The sequence below is a fragment of the Pholcus phalangioides genome, unplaced genomic scaffold, assembly GCF_987345545.1.
Source record: "Pholcus phalangioides strain wild (caught in Gottingen) unplaced genomic scaffold, Ppha-v1.0 ptg000014l_1, whole genome shotgun sequence".
In the NCBI taxonomy this organism is placed as follows: Eukaryota; Metazoa; Arthropoda; class Arachnida; order Araneae; family Pholcidae; genus Pholcus; species Pholcus phalangioides.
In genome coordinates, this window is record NW_028301607.1 from 26664298 (window position 1) to 26689297 (window position 25000).

Consider the following 25000-nt stretch of genomic DNA (forward strand, 5'->3'; position numbering starts at 1 on the left):
ATTTATAGTTGTTGCGAATTGTTTTAAGCATTTGTCCCGTTTTTTCAATGATGCTTATTTGAATTTTTAATGCAATGCTTAAAACTTCGATGTTATCCCACGATTTTTAACGATAAATCATGAATAAACAGCGTATTCATAATTTATTATGATAATTATAACTGTAAATGCGTAGAGACATATTCATTTTATATATTTTTCAGGTTTAACCTTTATTTGCCCACCCTTCGCCCATTTTCGCAGTAATTAGCAAATTCATCGTAAACTGCATTTCCCCCCCCCCCCCTACAATTAGTGATATCCCGTGTTTAGGATCGCAATTTATCGCATTTTCCTTGATGAGGTATGGTGAACCCACAAGTATGAAGGTATAATTTTTATTTTAACCCATGTGTTATTAATATCCATTACAAAAATTGAATAAATTTTTAATTCAGTTGGAATCACATTATCAAGTCTTCCTGCAGACCACCTATGCCATCGTCGCAGACCAATAGGTTGATGGTTGAGAAACGCTGTTCTAGAACAGTGATTCCTCAACTTTTTAGGAAGCCCCGTGGTCCGGTTGATATATATATTTTCTTTTCTTTTTTGTAGGTGGAACGCCTCGGTCATACATACAACTAGTGGTTAATGAATCGGTAAAAATGAAACGCGCGCGGCGAAACACTCACAGCCCGGTTTCATTGATGCCAGAGTTCGGCGGTTGAGAAACACTACAGATGGAGAGCCTCGCAACAATATCTGCAACCGTTTGCAAGTTTAAGAACCCTTTAAAACCGTTTAAGAACTCTTGAAACAATATCCGTGTTCTGAGGAATCCTTGAGATTCTATCCATGTTCTAGGGCAGTGGTTCTCAACCTTGGGAATCCCACGGCCTGGTTGATTCCAATTTTTATGAGTGGAAGACCCGGTCATACACACGACTAATGAGAAATAAAGGAAGAAAAATGAAACAGCGAATTTCTCACGGCCCGGCACAGGACGGCGGCGGTTGAGAAACACTGTTCTAGGAAGCCCTTAAAGCAATATCAGTGTTCTGAGGAGCTCTTGAAACAATGTGCATGTTCTGAGGAGCTCTTGAAACAATGTGCATGTTCTAAGGAGCTCTTGAAACAATGTGCATGTTCTAAGGAGCTCTTGAAACAATGTGCATGTTCTGAGGAGCTCTTGAAACAATGTGCATGTTCTAAGGAGCCCTTGAAGCAAGACCCGTCTTCAAGGGAATTCTTGAAATTCTATAAATATTCAAAGAAGCCCATGAAACGATATCCATGTCCTATGTGAAACCCTTTTGACTCTTACATTGTTTCGGTTTTAGGAAACCTTTGAGTTTCTATGTTATCCATGTTCTAGGGAGGCCTCGGAGTGATATCAGTGTTCTAGGGATCTCTTGAAGCAATATCAATGTTCTAGGAAGCCCTTGAAGCAATATCAATGTTCTAAGGAATCTTTGAAATATTCTGTCCATGTTCTTGGTAGTTCCTGAAACAATATGAATGTCCTATGAAATCCATTTGGCCCTTGAAATGTTTCAGTTTTAGGAAACTTTTAAGAAACACTGGTGTAGAGCATGGGTTTCCAACTTTGTTTTTCCCGCAATTTCGGAAACTGTAGAATTTTTTGATACAATAAAAATATCAATATTTAAGATACATGTGTTTGTTGTTTTTGTATGTTTTACATATAGTATATGTTACAGTTCCGTAGAACAGTCTCGTAACCACTAAGCGTTCCGTACGGATTGAATACAAACTTAAAACATGGGATGTCAATAATACTTCAAAGATTCAGATAGTTCTCCCTTGCTAGATGCAAAGCTAAAATTTTTCATGAAAATACCCAGAGAAGAAGAAGAGGCTTTCCTATATATTTATGGTATACGTTACCGGAATGCGGCCTTCTCCGGAATCTGTGGTTCCTCTTCCTCTTGAGTAGCCTACTGCTGCCGTTGGGCCCGTTGCCACCGGCGTGGTCACCGTGGTGCCCGTTCTTGCCGTTTCGGTTGGATTGCGGGAAGTGGGAGTTGACGTGCCTCTGGAGGGCACCTTCCGTTCCGAATCGCTGCCGGCAACCGTCCACGATGCACCGGAAGGGCTTATTGCCACCGTGAAGCAGTACGTGACGCTCCAGCCAACTGCGCGAGCTGGACGCCCTCTCGAATACCTATAAAAAAACAAAAACGACGGCGCAATACAGAAAAATTATATAAAATACACAAGGGAGGACAAAAAAAAAAAAGTCAAACAAAATACAAATTATTCGAGCCTGACTGGCTTCGGGGGATGGGGAGGATTAAAAGGCTCGTTAAAAGAAGAAGAAAAAAAACCGCAGCAATGTACAGGTCGTAAAGCGGGCACACCAGCGAGGTGGGGGGTAACGTCACGATCGATCGATTTCTGGAAACGAGTCCGTGAATGAGGAAAAAATGCTATTTTTGACTAATACGATGATAGGAAAAAAAAAATGATTCTATATATAATATCTACCGCATTTACCATTATATAGGACGAGGTTTTCATTCAATTTTCACTGCTTCAAAAACCTAGGTCCTATATGCGCGAGAGCAGGATTCATTGCATTTCTTTTAGTTTCTTAAACCGTCTATAGATCGCTCTGCAATTAGAGCTAAATGATCGGAAAGCCTTTTTTAGAGATGGGTCACCCCTTGGACGTATGCATGAAGAAGACATTTGAAGATCGCGCGAGGAAACTGTACAAGGACTCACAGGGTATGTGTTACCCTCGTAGTTACTCCCCGTAACTAGGATTTTTGCCGCTCGTGGCAAACATTATTCTACCCCCCCTCCAACAACTTTAAAATTCGATAATTTTGTAACGGTGTTCTTTGTTCCCTCCTAAAATTTCCGCTCTCGGGGCAGTTGCTACCCCCCCCCCCCCCACCCCAGTTACGGCCCTGCGGACTCATACAGTCCTTACTCTTTCATCTTAAGCGTACATGCACCTTGTACACACATTTCTTAACGTAATTGCTAATTAATTGTTAGTTACATGTAGGAACGTGGTGTGTGTGTGTGTGTGTGCGTGCGCGCGCGTCGCGTATTTCTGTTGTAGGAGTTGTGCTTGTTTCGTGCTCTGTTTTTTTTTTGTTTTTGACAAAACATGTGTCTCAAATGTTTTGAAGTAAAGATGGCAAATACTTGAATTTCCGTGTTCGTGTTATGTAAGTTTCGTGTGTGTTTCAGTGAAGCCCGTGAGCCACCAACTCACACACCAATATCTAGAATTGTAAGATTCATAAGGGCTTAATGTCCAGTATCGTGTCGGGTATGTTAACTGCCTCTGCGTTGAAGAGGAGATCCTAAATTATTGAAGACTTTCATTTACTCGCTTCTGAATTTTTTTCTTTCATTAAATATGAATTTTCATGAATTCATTCCGATTCGGGGGGGGGGGAAGATATTAATTATTTCTTTCATCAATTCTGAAATTATTTCTTTCAGTTATTCATTTACCAACAAGATTGGCAAAAAGTATCCGGGTTCGTTTTCACAAAAAACCCAACCCACTGGGTTTTTTTAAAGGTTTTGGGTTTATGATATCGAAGCATGAGGAAAGCAAGCTGTATATGTTGTAGTCAGGGGGTTGGCAGGTTTTTGACACATGGCAGTTTTTGACGGTTTAAACTGTCACGTCAAAAACCTTTCGTCAAAAACCTTTGTCAAAAAACGTCAAATATTTATAGCCTACTTTGCAATATAAATATTCCCATTGGAAATACACACATTGATTGCGTGTATCGTTTACAGTGACTATGTTATACAAAGAATAAATATTTAATATGATTGCAAAATAATTTTCTACTCTCTACAGAATTATTTTGGACAATATATATAGTTTTTTCCTTATAAAATATACAATTTGAATAAAGCATAACATAAACACACTGAAGGGAAAACTATGGAATGATTTTTGACATTCTCTGATTCAAGATGGCGGGTTCTTGACCTTTCAAAATTTCTTCAACTACTTATATATGAGCATTGATATAAACCATCTGCTGTACTCTTTTTACAACAGATAAGTGTTTAAAAAAGTTTATTACATCGTATATGTAATGTTGATTTCTGTTATTATTAAATTATCTAGATAATCACTGAGAGAGAGAGAGATACTCTTATTGTGCACAACAATGAAATATATCTAGCGATCAAAATACTAAATTGTAGGACTGAAATGTCATTTAATTTGGCAATGCTAGCTTGTACATAATGCTTAAGAAACTCCTGTTACTTATCCTTAGTCAAACTTGTTATTCTTACTTTTGCACTATGATATGGTATATTTACTAGCATTTATAATGCAATGGTTTTCCAATTGAAGCTGTATTTGATTTTAAATGTGCAAAACAAATGCTTTGGGTATCAAGTCCTGTCACTTCTGCTTTTCAGTTTTCAACAGTTTTTGATGATTTAAACCAGTTTTTGGCAGTTTAAACTAGTTTTTGATGCTTGTCATGTCAAACACTAAAACCCAATCCCCTGGTTGTAGCATATACATGAATATAATAGATCTGGTAATATATGGTAATTATCATGTAATTATTATATCAGTGATGGTTCATTACAGAATTTTCTGGGGGGGGGGGACAAAATCGTTTTGCATTTTATTATGATAAATGGGTTGTGACATGGGTTTCTTCAAGGGCTTTTCTTCAATAACCCCCCCCCCCCCCCATAATCTATGGCAATGCAATAAACCATTAGAAAACATAACTGTTAGCTAGTAAATGCAGTTTTAAACTGTGTAATTTTTGGTGGGTTTTTTCACCTTTTTTTTTTCTTTTGAAATACTTTTATGCTAATTATTCTGGAATTATTTTTTCCAATAATTAATAGAAATTCATGATAGATAATCATGAAATTCCCTTAGTAACTGCGAAATTGTTTGCCAAAAGTAACTATGAAATTATTGTTTCCATTAATATTTTTTTAAATCAAATTTCAATTGAAATTATTGTTTTCATTAAATATTTTTTAAAGTCTCTCCCAGCAGCCCGCAGACAGTAAGCAGGTAGACCTTCAACATGATATTTATATAACATGAAAATTCAGGCACTTGCCGTTTTCATTTTAAACCATTAAAGACATGGCTGTTTCATTATAACATGGAACAAGCATAACTCTGAAAACATAAGTACATTATTGCCACGTTATATATACACAAACATGACACGTTTCCTGCATGTACCAATTCATTAGAAATTCTCCAGAGTAATTTTGTTCATGAAAAGTGCATGTCCAGTTAAGTAGTGATATGGCAGTAATAATATTCATACCAAGAAAGAGGATACTTAAGAAAAGTCACGGAAAACTTGAACCGGGGGGGGGGGGGGCTGAAAAAAAAATGGGATTGTTTTGGATAGTTTTTTCCCTTGATACTTTGCAATTTTCCTTTGCCTGAGCTAGTACTTACACAGACAGTTTTAGGCACCAACATAAATTTTTCAGTCACCATAGTGACCTGGCCAACTGTGATTTGTCAAGCCCTGACAGGACTCAGGGCTTGACAAATCGAAAGACAATTTAGGTGCCGATTTTTTTGAAGCCAAGCCTACGCCTGGCTTTTCCTCAAGAGAAAAACGGTCCTGACTGATGTTTTCTAGACCTTTCCTGGACTTGATGAAACAAATAACTCATGAAATAAAAAAATTTAGTGATCAGCGTAAAATTCAGCAATCACATCAGAAAATTTCCGGTGCCAATACCGATTTTCTAGTCGCTGTGGGCAAAGCTGCATTAAGAGCAACTTACAAGCGGCTTTGCTGTGGGCGACCTGGCGCGAGGGATATATCAATACCCCCTTCAGAGTAGGTCAATAGAATGGAGTTTTTATTATCAGTTGCTTAGAATTGAATATCTTTTATTTTGCGATTAAAATAAAATTTTCGAGTTTCCCCACTTACCAACAGACCTCCCTTGATTTCGGCAGATCAAAGGTTGAAAAAGCCGATGCAAAGTATTGTCTTCATAACCATTCCTGAAGAAGTTAAGAACCCTTCTTCGATTAACCCTTGATTCGATTTTAAAAACATCAAATGACTACAAAAGGCTTCTGCTGAATATATTCGTTTGAAAATGTTCCGGATACACACCTATTACGATAAAGACGACACAGCACATCTAAATCAGAGTTCTCAGCAAAATCTGCTTGTGTTCATTTCCCTCATCAAGACGCTATTTCTCTGATTTTTCTCCAGAACTTAAAATTTTGTCTGACTTTCCCCGATGAATATGCAAAAAATCTCCGATTTTGCAAATCTTGCGTAACTCTTAATTAGTTCCCAATTTAATAATCAATTCCGAATAGAAAATTCTAGCGCGAATGTCAGTTCTTACACACACAAGCTGGCGCCAAAGATAAGTCAACTTCCTGATAAGGCCTAATTTTTCCATGATTTTCTGGAATAATGCTCATTCTAAAAACAGGGCTTGACAAATCCCACCAGGCGCTAAGTCACCATGGCGAATAGAAAATCGGCATTTGGGAAATTGCGTAATTAATTGTACAGACACCTTGTTCGAACCCCTTGAGTTCTTTGGGACATGAACCTACACCGCAACCAAATTTCGTGGGTCAGTTTCGTGTTTCAATCACTCAGAGCACGTGAGAATCGAACAACATGAGCAAAGTTAAATGCTTTGTTCTAAAACATCATCGACATGATCGACTGATTTCAACGACTGACTTCCCTATTTTTTCATTCGCGTTTAAGGACACTGAAACCGACCATTAAGAGAACACAAAAATCGATTGCGAGATCGATTTATTCCAGATTGCTGGGAGTGTAATGGGGGTTGAACGACTGGTAATAACAGGTCAACGTTGAAAAGAAACAATGATGGACGAGCTGTTATTATTGTTATCATTATTATTATGATTATCATTACCTTGCATCCGACCCATAAGCAGACGTATGTCTCTTCCCCGTCTCCGTTCTGATCCCCGAACTGCGACTGAACATGGCACTTGCGCAGGTGGTCCACCAGATCCCCGCTGGAATCGCTGGCGTCCTCCGCGTCGCAGTTCAGCCATTTGCAGGTGGTGTTGTCGTCGGCAGCTACGCTCTGCGCGTCGTTCGCGACCTGGCTGCAGCTGGACGACGACGTGCAGCAGTCGCTGGCGAGATCGTGGCACAGACCGGCGACACTAACACCACCACTACCAACTATACCACAGGTGGACGAATGTCTACTCACGTCTTCGAAGTCCGCCATCACGACGTCGACATCCTCTCGGATCTCACCCGCGGGTTTCAGACTCGCGACGTGGTAATCCGTCACAACACAATTGCTCGTCGTCGTGTCGCGCTTGCAGAGCGTATCCTCCGACGAAAATATATTTCCCGCAGATTTCTGGTCGGTGGACACTTGCACCGCCGACTCGCTGTCCAACAATAACTTTGGGCTGGAAGGTGGCCGCATGGTGGCACAACCGTCTCCCGTCTCGTCGTCCGCGGCTTTGGTTTCAGAACTACAAGACAACGATGGTGAACGACGGGCCTCGTCGCGTACCACATCGTTTTCTGAGGAACTTACCGTTTGTGAAGAGGACAGTGCAGCCAGGGGTCCGCTGTCCGCAACGGGACAGAGAGCCTCATCCAGTTCCGCCGCTGCATCTAGTTCGATACTCGAGGGTGACGGAGACGGCTCTTTAGAAACAGAATTGCTGCTGCTGCTGCAACTACTACTGACTTCTTCAGCGACCGAAGACTCAACGGACAACTCACTGGCCGTATCCGATAGCGGACACTTCTCGACAGCACTCTTCGCATTCATGAGGAACTGGAAATCCAGGACATTCCTCCTCTCCTGTCCCGAATCTTGAGGAATGTCCGTGGACGATCGTTCACAGTCGACTGACCGATCGCTGTCCGTCGGGGAGTCGCTGTCCCCGGACAGACAGAACCGGAAGCTACTCTTACCGATACCACTACTAACACTACTGCTTCTGTCCCGTCTCCTGTCGCTGCTCCCTCTCTGGTGGCAGATGCCGTTCAGGGTCTTCGGGTCGAATCTATCCGTGGTTCCCAGAATGTTCGCGACCGCGTAAGGCAAGATGAACGAGCTATCCGTACTGCCGTCCTTGATGTAGCTGCCGTTCTGCCGACGATTCGTGAGATCGAGCAACGTCTCCACGCGATTCATCACATCGTCCACGTCGTCGTCGTCGTCGTCCTCGGCCTCAGGAACGAATTGTATGGGCGAGACATAGCCGCCTTCCAGGGGCGAAGCCGGGCCCATGGACGACTTTGCCGGACTGGGCCCGAGTCCGCTGTCTTCGCTGTCCGCCCTCAGGCACTCGTACGGGCAGTGGTCGGTTAGGTGAGCAGGCACAGGAGGCATGGGCAGTGGAGTGACAGGCCGTGACGGCGAACTGGGCTCACTGGCGCTGTCACTTGCTATGCTACTCGACTGACATGATTCTCCACCGCTTGTGGCAGCCACACTGGAATTAAAAGAAAGAAGGAAAAAAAATTAATTAGATAATTGATAACTCAACAACAATTTACAGAATCATATATGATCAACCCATGACCCGCGGGCCAAATATTGCCCTCGGAATCATCTGATATGGTCAATGACCTCAAGCCTAATTTTGTAAAAATGAACTAATCGGCACATTGCCAGATCACCCGCAATGTTGTTCCACTTCCACATCGCTAAGTGGTCCGCGGCACATTTTCAGATCGCTTAAGGGACTCGCGACCCGTTTTCAGATAAATTACGTGACCCACAATACTTACAGATCACTCGAGTGACGCATGGCCCATTTCGAGCCCTTAAATGGCCCGTGGGGAATCAGACTACTTAAGTTACCCGTGGCGCATTTCCAGGTCATTTAAGTGACCCGTAACACATTTAAAGATCGCTTAGGTAACGGCAAATTCATCGATCAGTTGAGTGACCCGTGGCTCAGTTCGAGCACTTAAGCGGCCCACGGCGCATTCACAAATCACTTGAGTGACCCACAGCACAGTTCCAAACCACTCAAGTGACCTGCGACGTTGCTGTCGATCACTTCGGTGGCCCGCGACACGTTTCCATACCAACGAAGTAGCCTCGCACTATCCAGAAGGTTGAGCACCTTAGCATAAAAGATAAATAGAGGGCCAGTCCCTTCAGGGACAAGAGATCCCAACATACGACTGTCCATCAGCCAAAAATCTCTGAACAGTAGCGAAAAAATGTCCTTTGGTCGATAACTACTGTACTATCAATGTAACCTGTGAGCGGCCGTCGCGAAGTCGTAGAACAGGGGGTGTGGGGGGGGGGGGGACGGTCTTCAACCTTTCTCGAGTCAGCCTATATCCGGCGGCGTACGCAGGATCAACCTCTCGAGGGGACACAAAAATTTTCTTCCCGAGAAATTTTGCATTACTGTCCTCCAAAAAGCATTTTAAATTAACATCAATCGGCTGGTATAGCATATAAAAAATATTCTCTTTCGATATTTCAATTTTTCCAACGAAATATTAAACTTTTCCGAATTTTTGGTCGGCTCGGGGGGTGTGGGGGGGGGGGCGCCTGAGCACTTCCCCTGCGTGCGCTTCTACCTATATCCATCATCAAAAGAAGAAAATCTTTAGTTAGCACCGTATGTTCGTTCGATTGCTACCATCAAGACAACCTGTAAGCAGTTCCCGTGAAGTCCTAGAATGTTAACACCCCGGAGAAATCCCGGTATCTCCCGCGCTGTGGAAAGTCCTCATTCAAGGAGAATGTGTTCAGTCTCGCAGCTGTTCCATAGCGGAGAGGATTCTCCTCTCTCCGCCGAATTTCATTGCATTGCAATCATTCCCCCCAACACTTGGGACAACAAGCATAATTAAAAGCTTACTTCGGATCGATTTCAAGTAACGATTTTTGGTCGCGAAGTCGAACGTCGAAATCCGCATCCATCCATCCGATGTGAAGCCCCCCCCCCCCCCTCCCCAAAAGTACGTTACGAATGTGGCATCGCTACTCCGATAAGTTTCGATCAAAAGCAGGAATATTTATCCACCGTGGCCTAGCGAGCACCAAGACTGTCACAGAAGCACCCATTAGTGCTCGATGGTAGTGTCCGAATTCGTAGTCACGTCTCCAATATATTAAACCAGCGCTTGACGAATCCCAGGTCACCGTGGGGAAATAAAAAGTATGCATTGGGGCCTAAAAACTTTACGTGTGTTCATAGGCGCACGCAGAATTTCCTCGAGGTGGGGGTTTTCCAGATTTATTTTCCTTCTGGGGAGGGGGGGGGGGGGAGTTCTTACTTTTCCCCCCACAAATAACACTATAATCTTGGCTCAAGGGCGGAATTAGAACACCCCCCCCCCCCCCACCTGCGTACGCCAATGCGTGTGTTACTACTCAATTAAAAACAAAAATATAGTATGTTTACCAACAAAGACGAAATCCCAGAAAACTCAGGAGGAAGAAAATATATTATTTTAGACCGTTTTTCTAGAAAAAAAGAGCATGATTGTTATATACATTGGCTCCTTGGAAGTTCGCTTGACACGATTTGTCAAGATGTTTGCCAAATGTTTCACGATCTTTCAAGACAGAGAGAGCCCTCAATTAAACATGAAATCCACGGATAAACATTATACAAATCGTCCCTTTTCGGATCTGGGATATTCTGAGCTGGCCATGGAGAATTATTAAGAGGGCTATGATGGCTTGTGGTGGGAGAGGGAAGGGGAAACACATTCATAAATTCGCACAGGGTTCCCACAGCGAAATCTGCTTGATTATTTTTATTTAATTACATTTATTTCCTTGACCACAAATCCCAAGAATTTCCCTTACTTTTTCAGTAAAGGTAAGGTAAAAGTGAAAAAATAATGTAACCTTTTTCTCATAATTCAGTGAAACTACCCGTAAGAGCCTACACCAGAGGTCTTCAACCCTTTTCTAGTCACGAGCACTGCCTGTACCCATCATCAAAAGAAGAGCACCCCCTTACGGAAAGTTAGACGTACCCATGCATCACTTCAATCCGATTTGTGCACGGTATTTACTTGGGACGTTGATCAAGCGCTCGCGAGAAGAGCACTGAAAACTCTAGGTGCTTCAGGGAGCCCCGTGGTGCTCCCGAGCAACGGGTTGAAGATGCCTGGCCTACACCTACCCCTCCATGATGGGACCTGACGGGTATCCCAGTCCAGAGCTACAGAAATCCCCCAATACACAAATTGTCTGTCGGTCTATCTGTCTGTCTGCGTGCGTGCTTGTGTGTTCTCTATGCAATTCTACAATTTCAGATCTATCGCCGGAAAATTTTTGCATGTATACCAAACAGGGCCCGGATTGAACGATAGCCTACATTAAAAAAGTTCGTCAGAGCTTGGACAAATGCCCGAAATGGGCACAAACCTGTCGGGCAACAATAGTTACTGGGTATCAACAATCACTTTCGGAATGTTTACTTTGGTTACCGTGGTTCCCTAACAATGCGTTTCAGACATGCACATGCCTTTACAGTGGTTTGCCACTTCTTTAACCCTGGTAGTATATGTATAACAGTTTATATATTCCTTACAATGGCTTGTCGATTTTTCGATCCTCCCAGTAACTGAAGAAAGCCCGGGCTTATAGCTAGTTTATAATATTTTAAGCTACATCTCGTCGGCGTTCAAGCAAAAATCACCAAGTCACTAAAAACGTTTGACGGACTATTGCAGTTGATTAGAAAAAATTTCCAATTGATTATTTCACACATGGTATGAACAGTTATGAGCCACGAGAAACAATTATCAGGGCTTCCACTCAAAAAAGTAGGACTAAACAGTAGACAAAATAATTATAGCATAATAAATAAAATAATTATGCTATTATAAATTTTTGTTTTGTTTATTTTAAAAAATAAAAGAAAAAAATTAATAACACTGTTTTAGTTATCCTATAGGATTGACAGGAGCCAAAGCAAAATGACAGAAATGATTTGGTAACAGAAACAATTTTTTGCCAAAATTAAAGTATTAGCAACCACAGATAATCCTTTTCCTCACAATATACATTACATTCTTTCTTAGAGTCTTCCCACAGTCCAGTCTGTCAACTCTCTTTGACAATGCGCACAGCAAATTATGAAGACATGCAAGTTTTTCAAGAATATGACGCTCTTTCGAGACCACTTAAAAAACCACAGTGCGAAACGTTTAAATTAAAGGGTCCAATGTAAATAAGTCGAGGTAAACCACATAGTTTTACTGCGCTGTCCATCTGTTTTTTAAAGGGATTTGTTTACATTTTACTGTTCAATGCCAGTTGTAATCGTTTTTGAAAAATGAAGCACTTTCATTTCTAGCTCTTTGCTGTGCATTGTAAACATTGTTTATGCCTCTGCATGCCCTAAAAATACAGAAGACAATTGAATGCCATTGAGTATCATCAGAATCACAAAACCTAGAATAGGACTATGCATCCAACTGCTTTGTTATGCAAACTGTTGTTCCACCTATGCATGAAATATGCACCATAATTTTGAATGTCAGTTTACTGTTCGAGATCATGAAGTGGTAAATAAAAAATTATTTTTTCCATCCACGCGGAAGTTTTTAATGACTACTGTACTTGTTAAACCCTCAAACTAAACGAAAGAAAAATTAATACGTACACCAAATGGTTCACATACACTCATATCCCCCCCCCCCAAATAATCTGAAAAACGTGCAATTTCTGCTTTTAGCAGAATTATTAATTGCAATCTATTACATTTGTGATATTTGGCAATACATCGATTATTCCTTCCTCCATTGAAATCAATTACACGAATTTTGTTTTGGTAAGAAAGCAGGAAAAGTAGGAAGTTTTACCAAAAAGTAGGAAAAGTAGGACAAGTGGGAGCCCTGAGTTATCTAAATATTAATAAACCTACTGTAATAGTTAGAGAAACCTGTAAATAATTTCTACTATTTTTCATAACGACTCAAAAGTTTAAACTGATAAAATCTCAAAATTGGACTTGACGATTTTCTTTACTTCAAACCGAGCACAACTCAGGTCTATCGCCGTGGGCAAATTTACTACCTATTGAGTTGCGCCGGGAGTGTAAGTGTGTGTACCTTACAGCCTGAGTGCGTATCTAGTGTTGTCTGATTTTTCCGTGCTGCCATCTATATTTCAGAAGTGAAGAGTATTGACTGAATACTTGTGCCGTTTGTAGGCCTGTTGCTCTCTGTGGCGATACTTTTTAACCGGGAGATCGGCTCGCATTCGCGCCTCGAAATTGGGAGTCACAGAACTTGACGACTTCTGCTTGAACGCCGACGATATATTCATTCACTCTGAGAATCAAGGCCCTTGGTGAAGAAAAAAGAGGGCACAAGAAAACAAATATGTTTCTAAGGGGGGGGGGGGGCACGGTCGAAAAAGGGTCAAGAGACACCAGGGTAGAAAAAATTACAAAAAAAATTAAATATTGATATAGATAAGCTGTTGTACAATATCATTCGATGCACAATTTACGTTCAAATTCATATTCGAGTGTGGGTGTGTTGAGGAAATACGCTGGAAATGTGCCTGAACATCTGTCAAACGGTTAGTGTAGTACATAAAAAGCAACAACAGCGGCACCACCCCTCCCCCTATCTCGAAACGTACAACAGTCCCATTCAAAACGGAGACACAATCTACATCGTTGATGACGAACAAATGTCATTATCTACCCCACAATACACAGAACAACATTCTTTCTTTTTTTTTTCAGATCTTGTTGAGTCAAAAGAAAAATTGCCTCATTGTTTCTGAATGAGAGGATTGATGAGGGTTGAAAAAAAAAAACATGAAATAAGGTGCAAACCATCCATATCTTCCTCAGGTACTACCCGGCCCTGGATCCGAGTCTTCTCCCCCCCAGCCCGTATATACGCACAGATCTCTATGTACGTACAGTATATAATCACCGTGAGGGTGGAGAGAGAAGAGTATAAAAGTGATAGTCACGGTCGGTCGGCCGACCAATACATTACATGCTTGACTCCGGGGGTAGTGCGGAGGGTCAGCTCAGACCAATGTCAACACACGGGCCGGGCCGATCGACGGTGCAGACAGCAGCTGTTGAACTCATAGAAATAAGTTCCGAACGCAGTACATTATACAGGCTGAGAAGGGGGTGGGAGGGGGGGGGCGTGTATATATATATATATAGGCAGGAACAAAAATTACACGGTCTATTTCAGTTTCCCAGAAAGTACTGTATGTGTCAGTCGCTGTTCTGTCCACACCGTTAAATCAAATTCAAAGTACGAGAATCGGTTTTAGATTCGTAATCCCTTTTATAATTAGATTCCGTCCGCATACAATGAAGGTACGTGTGCCACAACCGACGGTTCATCAATAATAAGTAATAATGATGCAAATGCAAATTTTAGTTATGGTGCAATATGCAATGAGTATCTTTGTACCGACTGGTGGCAGCCTATAAATTCTCTGACTGACCATAGACAACGGTATTTACCGTTATTAGTAGTTTTTAACATGTTTTTTCTCAGTTTTTACCTCCTTCAGAAGAAAAAAGTCAGTTTCTACAATTTTTAATAAATTTTTCTATTCATTCTTCGTTTTATCAGCGCAAAAGCATAACTTTAGACTGTTGTGCAAAAAGCGCCGAAAACAAAAATTATTATATTCTTACTATATATATAACATGCCTATATTTCATCATATATTATTATAATTCTTTTTGCCATTTTCAATTATTAGATTTTAATTTCGTACATAATATGCATCATTCCCCAATAGGTAGTTAATTGCCAATACTGGAAGGGGGGGGGGTTATAATTATAAGGACTTTAGAAAAACAACTGTTATATATATTTGATAAAAGAAAAGAAAATCAAAACGCAAAATAATCGCAATATTAATTCGAGTTGAACAAAGAATTTAAAAAAAGCATGAAATCAACAATCAAAAATACATATGATATATCTATTGTGTTTAAAAAAATTATATACTCTACATCAAGCATCGTCAACCATTTGCTCGCGAGAACCGCGGTGCTCCTGGAGTGCTCGATGCTCACGTCCGATTTCGTGCTCGCGAGCACTTGATCAAAGTCCCAAGTAAACACCTTGGACAAATTGTATATCGAAGGATTCAAATAATCCTCATTTCGTGCAATTGGTATGTCAAATTTGCCATAAGGGTGATTTATCGCCATCTTCATTTGATGATGGGCAAGACAATGCTCGCGACTAGAAAAAAGGTTGAGGATCTTTGCTGTACATGGTGGCTGGCTATAGGAGTGCTACGTAAATTAGATATTAAAACGCAGATTAGTGGGTAGTGCAGTTACGCGATAATATTTCAACATAAATTCTAATATAAATTATTCTGAAAATGTATTATCCTTGAGTTTTCTTTTAAAATGGGGTAGATTTTCGATGATTTGCATTTCACAAGGTAATAGAATTGCAAAACCTAGGCGCTAGGGAAATAAAACGTTTGTGTAAAATATATCTTTATGTGTTTGTGTAAATACAATGTTGTCTGTGTATTTTCCGAGAGCGCGTGGACAAATGGCATTGTTTCTTATATAAAGTGATTGCAGTTTTGAATAAATGTAATTGGCGAACTGCTAAAACGTCAGCATTTCAGAGAAGAATTTGAGACGGGATGGGAAACCAAATTTTCCTGGCATAAAGGTTGTATTGTTATCACACGCTGATTGCTGATACGGATAGGAATAGAAACGAGTATGGGCTATAAATTCTGATCAAAATATCCGTTTATGAATGCTCTTTAAAGGGGTCATCGTATGAATTTTTTGTGGTGGTGACAAAAAATTAGGAAAGAACCACAATATTGATTAAATTTTTTTAACACCTACAGCGACAATCCCGAGATATCTCGTCAAATTAGATCTGCTTTACTTCGGTCATCCCGAAACATCGCGGGTTCTTAACACGCTTTTATTTCTGGTGTGGCAGTTAAAATGTGGATCAGAAAAATCTTAAAAACCGCTTAAAGGGTTAACATAATTGATAATTGGTAAAAAATCGATAAACAATAGTATTAACCAATAATTTCTATATACTATAACTTCTCTATCTCTTACCTATCTCTCAAATTGCTCAATTTTATTTTCTATGAATTTATATATATATATACAAAAAGTAGAGATACAAGAAAGGCACAAGAAAAATAAAAATAGGTTCGCTCTCACATCGCTCGAATACAGCAAGACGCTGATGACCGAAGCATTTATCATGCTACAACCGTTTTTTGTTTTGTTTTTTTGAAAATAAAACATTCATTTCTCTTTTTGAATTAAGACATACATTTTTTGAACCTTTCTCATGGTTATCGGATATATACGTCATATATATATATATATATATTGTAATAAACTAATACCTTATTATAAGACATGACAAATCCCTGGCGACAGGTCTCATATCAACTACTACTTCACCAAACACCAACTCTGGCCATATCGCTATATTGCAATTTACTGCCATTAATGAGATGGGTTGGAAATGAAGGCGCTGTCTATTGGTGGTCGCTTCAAGTTCGTTAGGGGAAAATATCTTATCTATATCCTTCCCTGACAGCAACCTCTTCACGGTGGTAGGTCTAATATCAACTAAAAAAATTTATATTGGTGCCTAAAAGTTTCTATGTATGATTATTAAGACTTTTAATTATTATTAATCTTCAGACTCCAATGTAGCAATCTCACACAGAATATTTTAGTCGCCGATACCAATTCCCTTGTCACAGTGGCGAGCTGGTGCCTGGAATTTGTCTATCCCTGCCACAGATCATGGCGTGTAGACTGCGAGGAAAAATTAACGGGATTTGACTGAAGTTAGGAAAAAAGTTTGACTTCTCTCACTTCTAACAATTTTCATGGCAACAAGGTCTCCCCCCCCCCCCCCACACACACACACACACAACAGCAAAAATATTACTTTTTTAACCTCAAACAAAAAAAAATTTTAAACAAATATTTTCTTTCTCACACGTATCCACATTTCATTCCACTATCGACAAAATTAAAAACACAAGCGAGAGAAGGAAAAAGAAACGCATTTAAAACAGATTTTATCTAATTTATTTCTCGGAGAAAAAAAGATAGCAAAAAAAATTTTCTTTTCCCTCTCTCTATCAGGACTCGTCATGACTCCTGATCAGCAATTTAAAAACTTTTACAATTGATTTTAGATTCCGTGCCATGAATTTTAATCGCTCTCCCACCATAGTTGAAAAATAATAATAATAACACTAATGTCGAAATATTAAAATTTTTATTCCCCGGGCGATTTACGAAGTACAGTATCATAGAAAAATTAATCTGATTACACTATTCGCAACATAATAAATACGCGCCATACACAAACGAGAACGTACATAGAGGGCATTCCATAGTATAGATGATGATGGAAAAAAATAATAATAAATACCCTTGGGCAATCGACATACATATCTATGAAAGCAAATTTCCATTGATATGTATTTCAAATACATTTTTTATGGCCTCCTTACGCGGAAAAGATGTTTGCAATTAATTTAAATTCATGAGAAGAAATAATGAAATGAAATATTATGAAAAGACTGATTTTTTTTTTAATTCGGAAATTAAAAAAATTATTATTATTTATCATTCATGATTTTTTTTTTTCTGTAATATTCGAGAAAATTAACTTTCATTCCAGCTTAATTATATTTAAAAAAATTGAATTGCTTATAACAAATTTAATATATAAGCTATTTTCAGAAATGCTTTGAAATTGAGTTCTGAGGCAACAAATGCATCGGTGCCAATTTCAAGACTCGACAAAATCTGCAGTTTCTCACGTGAAAAAAATATTTCGCTGCCGGAGAAAACGATATACAAAAAAAAAAATCGGAGATTAGATAAGATGACCATATGGTCCGCTTTCCCGGAACATTCCTGTTTTTATCGCACAATTTCGGGCAGTCCCGAGTTTTTTTAAATATAAAAATGTTCCGCATTTTCAATGAACGGATACGCATCAATACACCAGCTTTTTACATTCAACCAGTGCCGTAAGTGGGACATTCGCTGCCCGGGACCAACATTATTTTTCCGCCCCCACAACTTTGAAATTCGATAATTTTGTAATGTAGTTCTTTGTTCCCACCTAAAAATGTCCCCCCTCCCATCCCCCCTCTAGTTACGGCTCTGTACTCAACCCTTTATATTCTATCGTCCACTTTGAGAGACACTATTCCAGTTAACCTCATATGACTAGAGGTTTTGTAGTTGTATATACAGATTGGCCTTATAACGTTCTCACTTATAACGTTTCCCGCTTTAGTACGATTTATTCTCCTACTCTACTACATTCGACCCGACTCTTATTAATACATTGGATCCTGCTTACGACGTTTTCCGAAAAACTGGCACGAAGAAACGTTGCAAGCGGAAAAACGCTTCAAATGAGAATTTACTAGAGTTGAGATCACGAAAATAAGTCGAAGTGGGAAAGTTATAAGCGGGATCGACTCATTCATCGAGATTTTACCGTTTGAAGCGTTTTAAACGTATTGCCACATTATAGCGTCTTTTCCATGACGGTTTCTAAAAAACGTTATGAGCGAAATACACTGTATTAGTAAGAACTGAGTCCACGAAAATACGTCGTTATAAAGCGGAAAACATTATGAATGGAAAAATTAAAAGCTCATTCATCGAGATTACCCGTTTGGAGCGTTTTCTCGTTCACAACGTTTCTTCATGACGGTTTTTTGAAAAACGTTATAAGCGGGATCCACTGTATTAGCAAGAAATGGATCCACGAAAATAAGTCGTACTAAAGCGGGAAAACGTTGTCGGTGGAATCATTATAAGAGGGGATCGACTTATTCATCGAGATTTCCCAGCTATGAAGCGTTTTCTAACTTACAACGATTTTTTGAAGCATACTGTAAGAAAGGTCCGCTGTAAGTAAGAGTTGAGTCCACGAGAATAAGTCGTACTAAGCGGAAAAACGTTCAAAGTGGGAACGTTATAAGTAGGATAGACTTATTCATCGATATTTTACAGTTTGAAGCGTTTCGCGTCTATAACGTCTTTTCATGGCGGTTTTGAAAGAGCGTTTTTAGCAACATCCGACGTATTAGTGAGAGTTGAGTCCACGAAAATAAATCGTATTAACCAGAAAAACGTTTCATGTGGGAACGTTATAAGCGGGATAGACAAATTCATCGATATTCCCCGTTTGAAGCATTTTTTCGCTCACAATTTTTGTTTTTCATGACAGTTTTTTGAACAACGTTATAAGCGGAATCCACTGTATTAGCAAGAAATGAATCCACGAAAATAAGTCATACACTAAAGCGGGAAAACGTTGCAAGTGGGAAAATTTTTGTATAGATCGACTCATTCATTCATCGAGATTTTACCGTTCAAAGCGTTTTAACGCTTACAAAGCTTTTTTTTTTTCCATGCCGGTTTTTAATTAAGGGGTCATTCAAGTATTACGTCAGCATCGAGGGGGTTTCAGATTTGCTGACTTTTGATGACAAGGGGGGGGGGGGTTGAAGGTTGCTTACGTCATCAACCGCCCTTTTTGAAGATATGAAATATTCTAAGCTGCTGACGAAATTTTGCTGACAAGGGGGGGGGGGGTTAAAACTGGCTAAAAATCTGCTTACGTAATACTTGAATGGCCTCTAAGGGTTAGCAAGATCCGACGTATTAGTGCGAGTCGAGTCCACGAAAAAAAAGTCGTACTAAAGCGGAAAAACGTTCCAAGTGGCAACTCTATGAGTGGGTTCTACAAATTCATCGAGATTCCCCGTTTGAAGCGTTTTCTCGCTTACAACGGTTTTTTGAAGAACGTTATAAGCAGGATTCACTATTTTTTCCCACAAAAAAAAAAAAAATCTCCCACTCATTTTCAAATTTTCCAGATTTTCCGTTGGAGAACTTAATGCAAATTGAATTATTCATCGACATACATTCCGCATTCCCATGATAGGTGTGTAGGACAACGTGAGAGTCCGTTAGGCATCTCCAAGTGAGTGAAAGGGAAGAGAGGGAGAGAGAGAGAGAGAAAAAAATGCTCTATCTTCATATAATATTCTTCCTTCCTTCCTTTCCTTCCTCCTGGGCTCTTTCTTCTCTTGGTTGGTTGCTTCTTCCACTTCGTCTTGGGCCTGGTGTTGTTGACATACGTGCAGGGGGTCACCTTGAGAAAGAGAGAGAGCCAGGCAAGGCAGGCAGGACCAACCTTAATTCTCCCTCTTTCCGCTTACGGCACTTTTCTTTTTTTTTCTTTTCCATTTAGGTTGGTTGGTGTTGGAGTGGCATAAGAAAAGAAGGGGGGGGGGGGGGAGAAAAATCCGAAAGCCCGCGTAAAATGCAGGGAAGGAAATAAACAGTGAAAGCTGCAGCTTTTGGGATGGATGATGGTGATGATGATGCTACTGGGGAATTTCTGTTATTCATCCTATTTTTTTTCTCCCCCCCCCCTCATTCCTCCCTTATTTTTAATCTCGTTCACACTGTATTTCTCAGGGAATGGAAAAAAGAAAAAAAAAAATTTTTTTTGGCTTTTTATTCCGTTTAATGCCGCCCCCCCTCCCCACGAAGAAATCCGCAGGAAAAAATCCCTGTGGGTACACTTCCTGTCTGAGCATGTGTAAATTTTTGAATATTCTCCTGTGGAAGATGTTATTACGAGAAGTTCCTAGATTACAGGTGTACAAGAAGTTGTACTAACTCGGTTATAACGAGATTGGAGGTACCGCGAAATCATTGAAACCGAGCCTGATGCCTTAAAGGCCTCGGATCCAGAGAGGGGTGTGTAATAAGGAGCGGGGGGGGGGGGGATTCCCCAGCAAAATCGGCTTGAACATTTCTTTGATCAAAACTCCATGAGAAAGAAACATACCGTCGATCCCGCTTGGTACGACACATTTTCGTGGTCCCGTCTATCACTAACACTCATCGAAATTTTTCGTTCCCCTCCCCCTCTTTAATATACAATCATCGGTATCGGTGATTCGCCCCCCCCCCCGCGTCCAAGGAGCCTGTATCCGCCTGTGGTATACACATCATGTTTATGACATCGCGTATCTATATTTCAACTTTTGAAACTTTTTTATGGAGCACACGTTTAGGGGGGGGGGGGAACCTGGGTCCCCTTACCCAGCAAAACTGTGCCGTAGGAGGCATAAATTAAACGTCTAAGCCCCCTTTTCCGAAATTTTCAGTATTAAAAGCGCTATTCAGCAAAACTGAATAATAACTTGACTAGCTTGAACGTCAATATGCCTGTTTTTATGTCACTCACATGCTTGCACATGCTCTAGGTCAGTGGCGTCGGAACCGGGATGCTGTGGGTGCTCGAACAGCTCCAAAATTTTCTATCACGCGGTAGGGCACCCACAAAATTAATTCAAAAATCAAAGTTCCGACTTCACTTACGACGCCCCTGCTCTAGGTCAGTGTTTTTCAATCAGTGTCAATCAGTATCAGGCCGCGGCGTGTTTCCGGGCACTGACATTCGTCAAATCGGCCCGTGAGTGTTTCCCCCCCCCCCACCATTTTCACCCATTTACTCATCATTAATCGAGTATTTGCCTGAGCCTTCCAATCACAACAAGAAAACGAGCCGAACACTGTGCTTGGAAAGGTTGAGAACCACTGCTACCAGGGCACTCTTTAGGTCGCTCACTCACCTTGTCCTTCGATTCAGACTCCAGCCCCTCTCACTTCAGCTGGGGCTGATTTATGGAGAAATACCACATTTCTCCCATTCTACAATTTTCTTGACACTCATTCCCCAAATTTGTCACCCCCCCCCCCCAAATTCTCCACTCTGTCAATACGCCACTGATCGCGAGCACTAGACATTAGAAGAAGACAAGGATGGCAAAAATCTCACTCTTTTCTATGGTTCCCAGCAAAATCTGCATGATCATTTCCCTGTCCAAAGCTCGAAAATTTCCCTGATTTTCCCTGACCAAAACTCCTGAAAAGAAAAGAAGAAATATAATTCATAAATGTAAACCTTCCTAACTTTTTTCATGTTCCAGATTTTTTTCTCTTCACAGCAGTTTTCCCAGACTTTTATGAAATATTCGCACATTTTCCCTGACATTTATAAAATATTTGCATATTTTCTCCCTGAAATTTCTAGAATATTTGCATACTTTCTCTTTGAAATTTATAGTGAAAAATTTGCAAATATTCTCTGACTTTTATGAAACATTTGCATATTTTCCCTGACTTTTATGAAACATTTTCATATTTTCCCTGACTTTTATGAAGCATTTGCATATTTTCCCTGACTTTTATGAAACATTTGCATATTTTCCCTCACTTTTATAGCGGAATATTTTCATATTTTCTCCTCGACTTTTATGAAACATTGGCGTATTTTCTCCTCGACTTTTATGAAACATTGGCGTATTTTCTCCTCGACTTTTATGAAACATTGGCGTATTTTCTCCTCGACTTTTATGAAACATTGGCGTATTTTCTCCTCGACATTTATGGTGGAACATTTGCATATATTCTCTGACTTTTATGAAACATTTGCATATATTCTCTGACTTTTATGAAACATTTGCAAATATTCTCTGACTTTTATGAAACATTTGCAAATATTCTCTGACTTTTATGAAACATTTGCATATTTTCCCTGACTTTTATATTGGAATATTTTCATATTTTCTCCTTGACATTTATGGAATATTTTAATATTTTCTCCTCGACATTTATGGAATATTTTCATATTTCCTCCTTGACATTTATGGTGGAACATTTGCATATATTCTCTGACTTTTATGAAACATTTGCATATTTTCCCTGAGTTTTCCCTAACCCCCATTTCTATCTCCCATTCCAAGGGAAAACAATCCACTACGGAATTGGAAATACAGCATTGAGAGAGGGGGGAGGGAAGGAGAGAGAGCGCTAACCCACACACCAGACAAAAGAACACATAACACCAAGAAAACATTTCGGAAATAAAATTATAATCACAGAAATTCTGTAAAAATAATTTAAAATACAGTATTGAATTTTTTTTTCACAAAGGGGGGGGGGAAATCACCAATTTCCATCGAATTCATCGTTTTCCCTTCCTTTTACATCTAATACATACGAGAGAAATGCAATTTCATATTTAAAAAAAGAGTATTGTTATTTTTTGGCGAACTTTAAATGGAATTATCCCTACAAAAAAATCCCCAAGCGGGGGGGAAGGGGAATAAAAGCAATTCAAACCAACAGCAGATCGGATCTCAGCGGATAACAACAAAGCAAAACCACATATTGTACATGTACTAGCGCATCCATCTTATATATTCTTATTTTTCTTTAAAAATATATGTATGTTATTTATTATTTCCTTGCCGAAAAAAAATGGTTGTTACACCGGCGCCGCCACACGAGAGCGTATCCCGTCATTTTCAATACCAAAAAAAAAAAGTTCTCTTTTCCATTCCGTCCAAGAAAGCTCGAAATCAAGCGACATCACAATCAATTCTCGCACCGACAAAGGAAAATCGGTGTATAATGGAAGGAATAAAGCTACAGAGAGAAAGAAGAAGGAAGCCCGACTAAAACCACAGTTACCGCGAGATCCGGCAGAGGTCTCGTGCGAGATATTTTGTGGGGGATAAAACTGTATTTAGAAGTGGTAATTAAGGACAAGGATTCTCTCTCCACGATGGTTATTATGCGTCATCACTTCGGCTGGTCGCAAGATTCCAAAGGGTGCCATGGAAAGGTCAAAGGCTCACAAGTCACAATCCCCGTGATGGATATTGGAATAGATGTAGACCTGGAACCAAGCTTCAAGTGTCAGCCAAAATTTGGGCCCGAAAAACGGACCTTTCACAAAATTCCGGATCTAAAAAACTGACCCTTCACAAAATAAAAATTAATGAAACCATAAATTTGAAATTCCATTTTTTTTTGTGGCAGATTAACTAGATTGCTTCGCTTCCCACAAAATTACTTGTTTAATGATATACTAATACGAAAGTCTTTTAACAGCTGGCTGATGCGAAGACATATTTAGGAAAGGGAGTAAATTCCTTGAATAGTAAATTATCGTGATATGCTTTAGACATGAGTCTGACATTTGCTACCGGAGAGGTTGAATCTGTTGCAAGAGATGCTGCACTATCTTACGGGCATCGAGATTTTCGACAGCAATGCTTCTAAGAAATGCTTTTGAGTTTCTTCCAGTCCCAAAACCTATACTCCCTTTTATGTCCATGAAAGACTCTATAATGTGATGTTTATTGGAAGGGCGTGACAAATCGAATAAATAATTCAGGCAACACCTTCAAATTATTTAGAGGCCAAGCATATTTTTTTTAAGCAAAAAAACATTCAAAAATATTTTTTTCTCCATTTGTCTACGTGTTCCTCTTTTCTGAATTGGTAGACTAAGTGATGAAATTTTCCATGATGATGTGTTGTCAGATCCCATTTAAATAATCAAAAATATATGATTTTAAGCACAAATGCCAATTTCCTAGTCGCCAGGCGATCCGAAACCTGAGATTTGCAAAGTCCCGTTTATTGGAGAAAGCCAGCTACACGGCTGTTTGTAGCCACCACACTAAACTAAGGGCTGTCGATTAACTAAGAGTTGCATTATAGGGCCAGGACTTGACAAAATTAGACGTCAGGCCAAAATTTTGTAGGAGCCAAAAAACTTCATTTTTCACAAAAGAAATGATAAAATAATTTTTACAGGCGGCTTATTGATTACCTTCCCCCAACCCCCGTTCGTAAAAATAATTGCACTAACTCCAAAAATTTTGCGTTATATTCAGACTCTCATTTAGTCATCGCATATAGAAAATGGCAGACGCTAATATGTAGAATTTTAAGTGGATATGGAGACCTGTCGTAGGTCCGTGTGTGCATATAACAAACAACAACATTGCATAAAAACATTGTGAAATCTTTTATTTATTTATTTTTTTAATGAGTAGGTACACAGGCTATCCAAGATTAAAACTTCACTGACTCATGATAAGTGAGGGAAAA

The 25000-nt window shown here is 39.8% G+C and overlaps 1 protein-coding gene across 5 annotated transcripts in view; it reads right to left on the reverse strand.

Annotated features, from left to right (window-relative positions):
- The window catches only part of LOC149078373 (uncharacterized), a 173733-nt gene that overhangs the window by 48806 nt on the left and 99927 nt on the right, over window positions 1-25000 (reverse strand). For 3 of the 5 annotated variants that reach the window (XR_016193925.1, XM_089242021.1, XM_089242023.1), the window contains exons 2-4: window positions 21873-21959; window positions 6913-8470; window positions 1891-2167 (exon numbers count right to left, since the gene is read on the reverse strand). Coding sequence is in view for 4 of the 5 variants with exons in the window: in XM_089242021.1 (XP_089098147.1) it covers window positions 1891-2167; window positions 6913-8470; window positions 21873-21959 (1922 nt within the window). In the remaining variant the exon portion in view is untranslated. The remainder of the gene's footprint in view (window positions 1-1890; window positions 2168-6912; window positions 8471-21872; window positions 21960-25000) is intronic. The other 2 variants (XM_089242022.1, XM_089242024.1) reach the window with 1 other exon arrangement.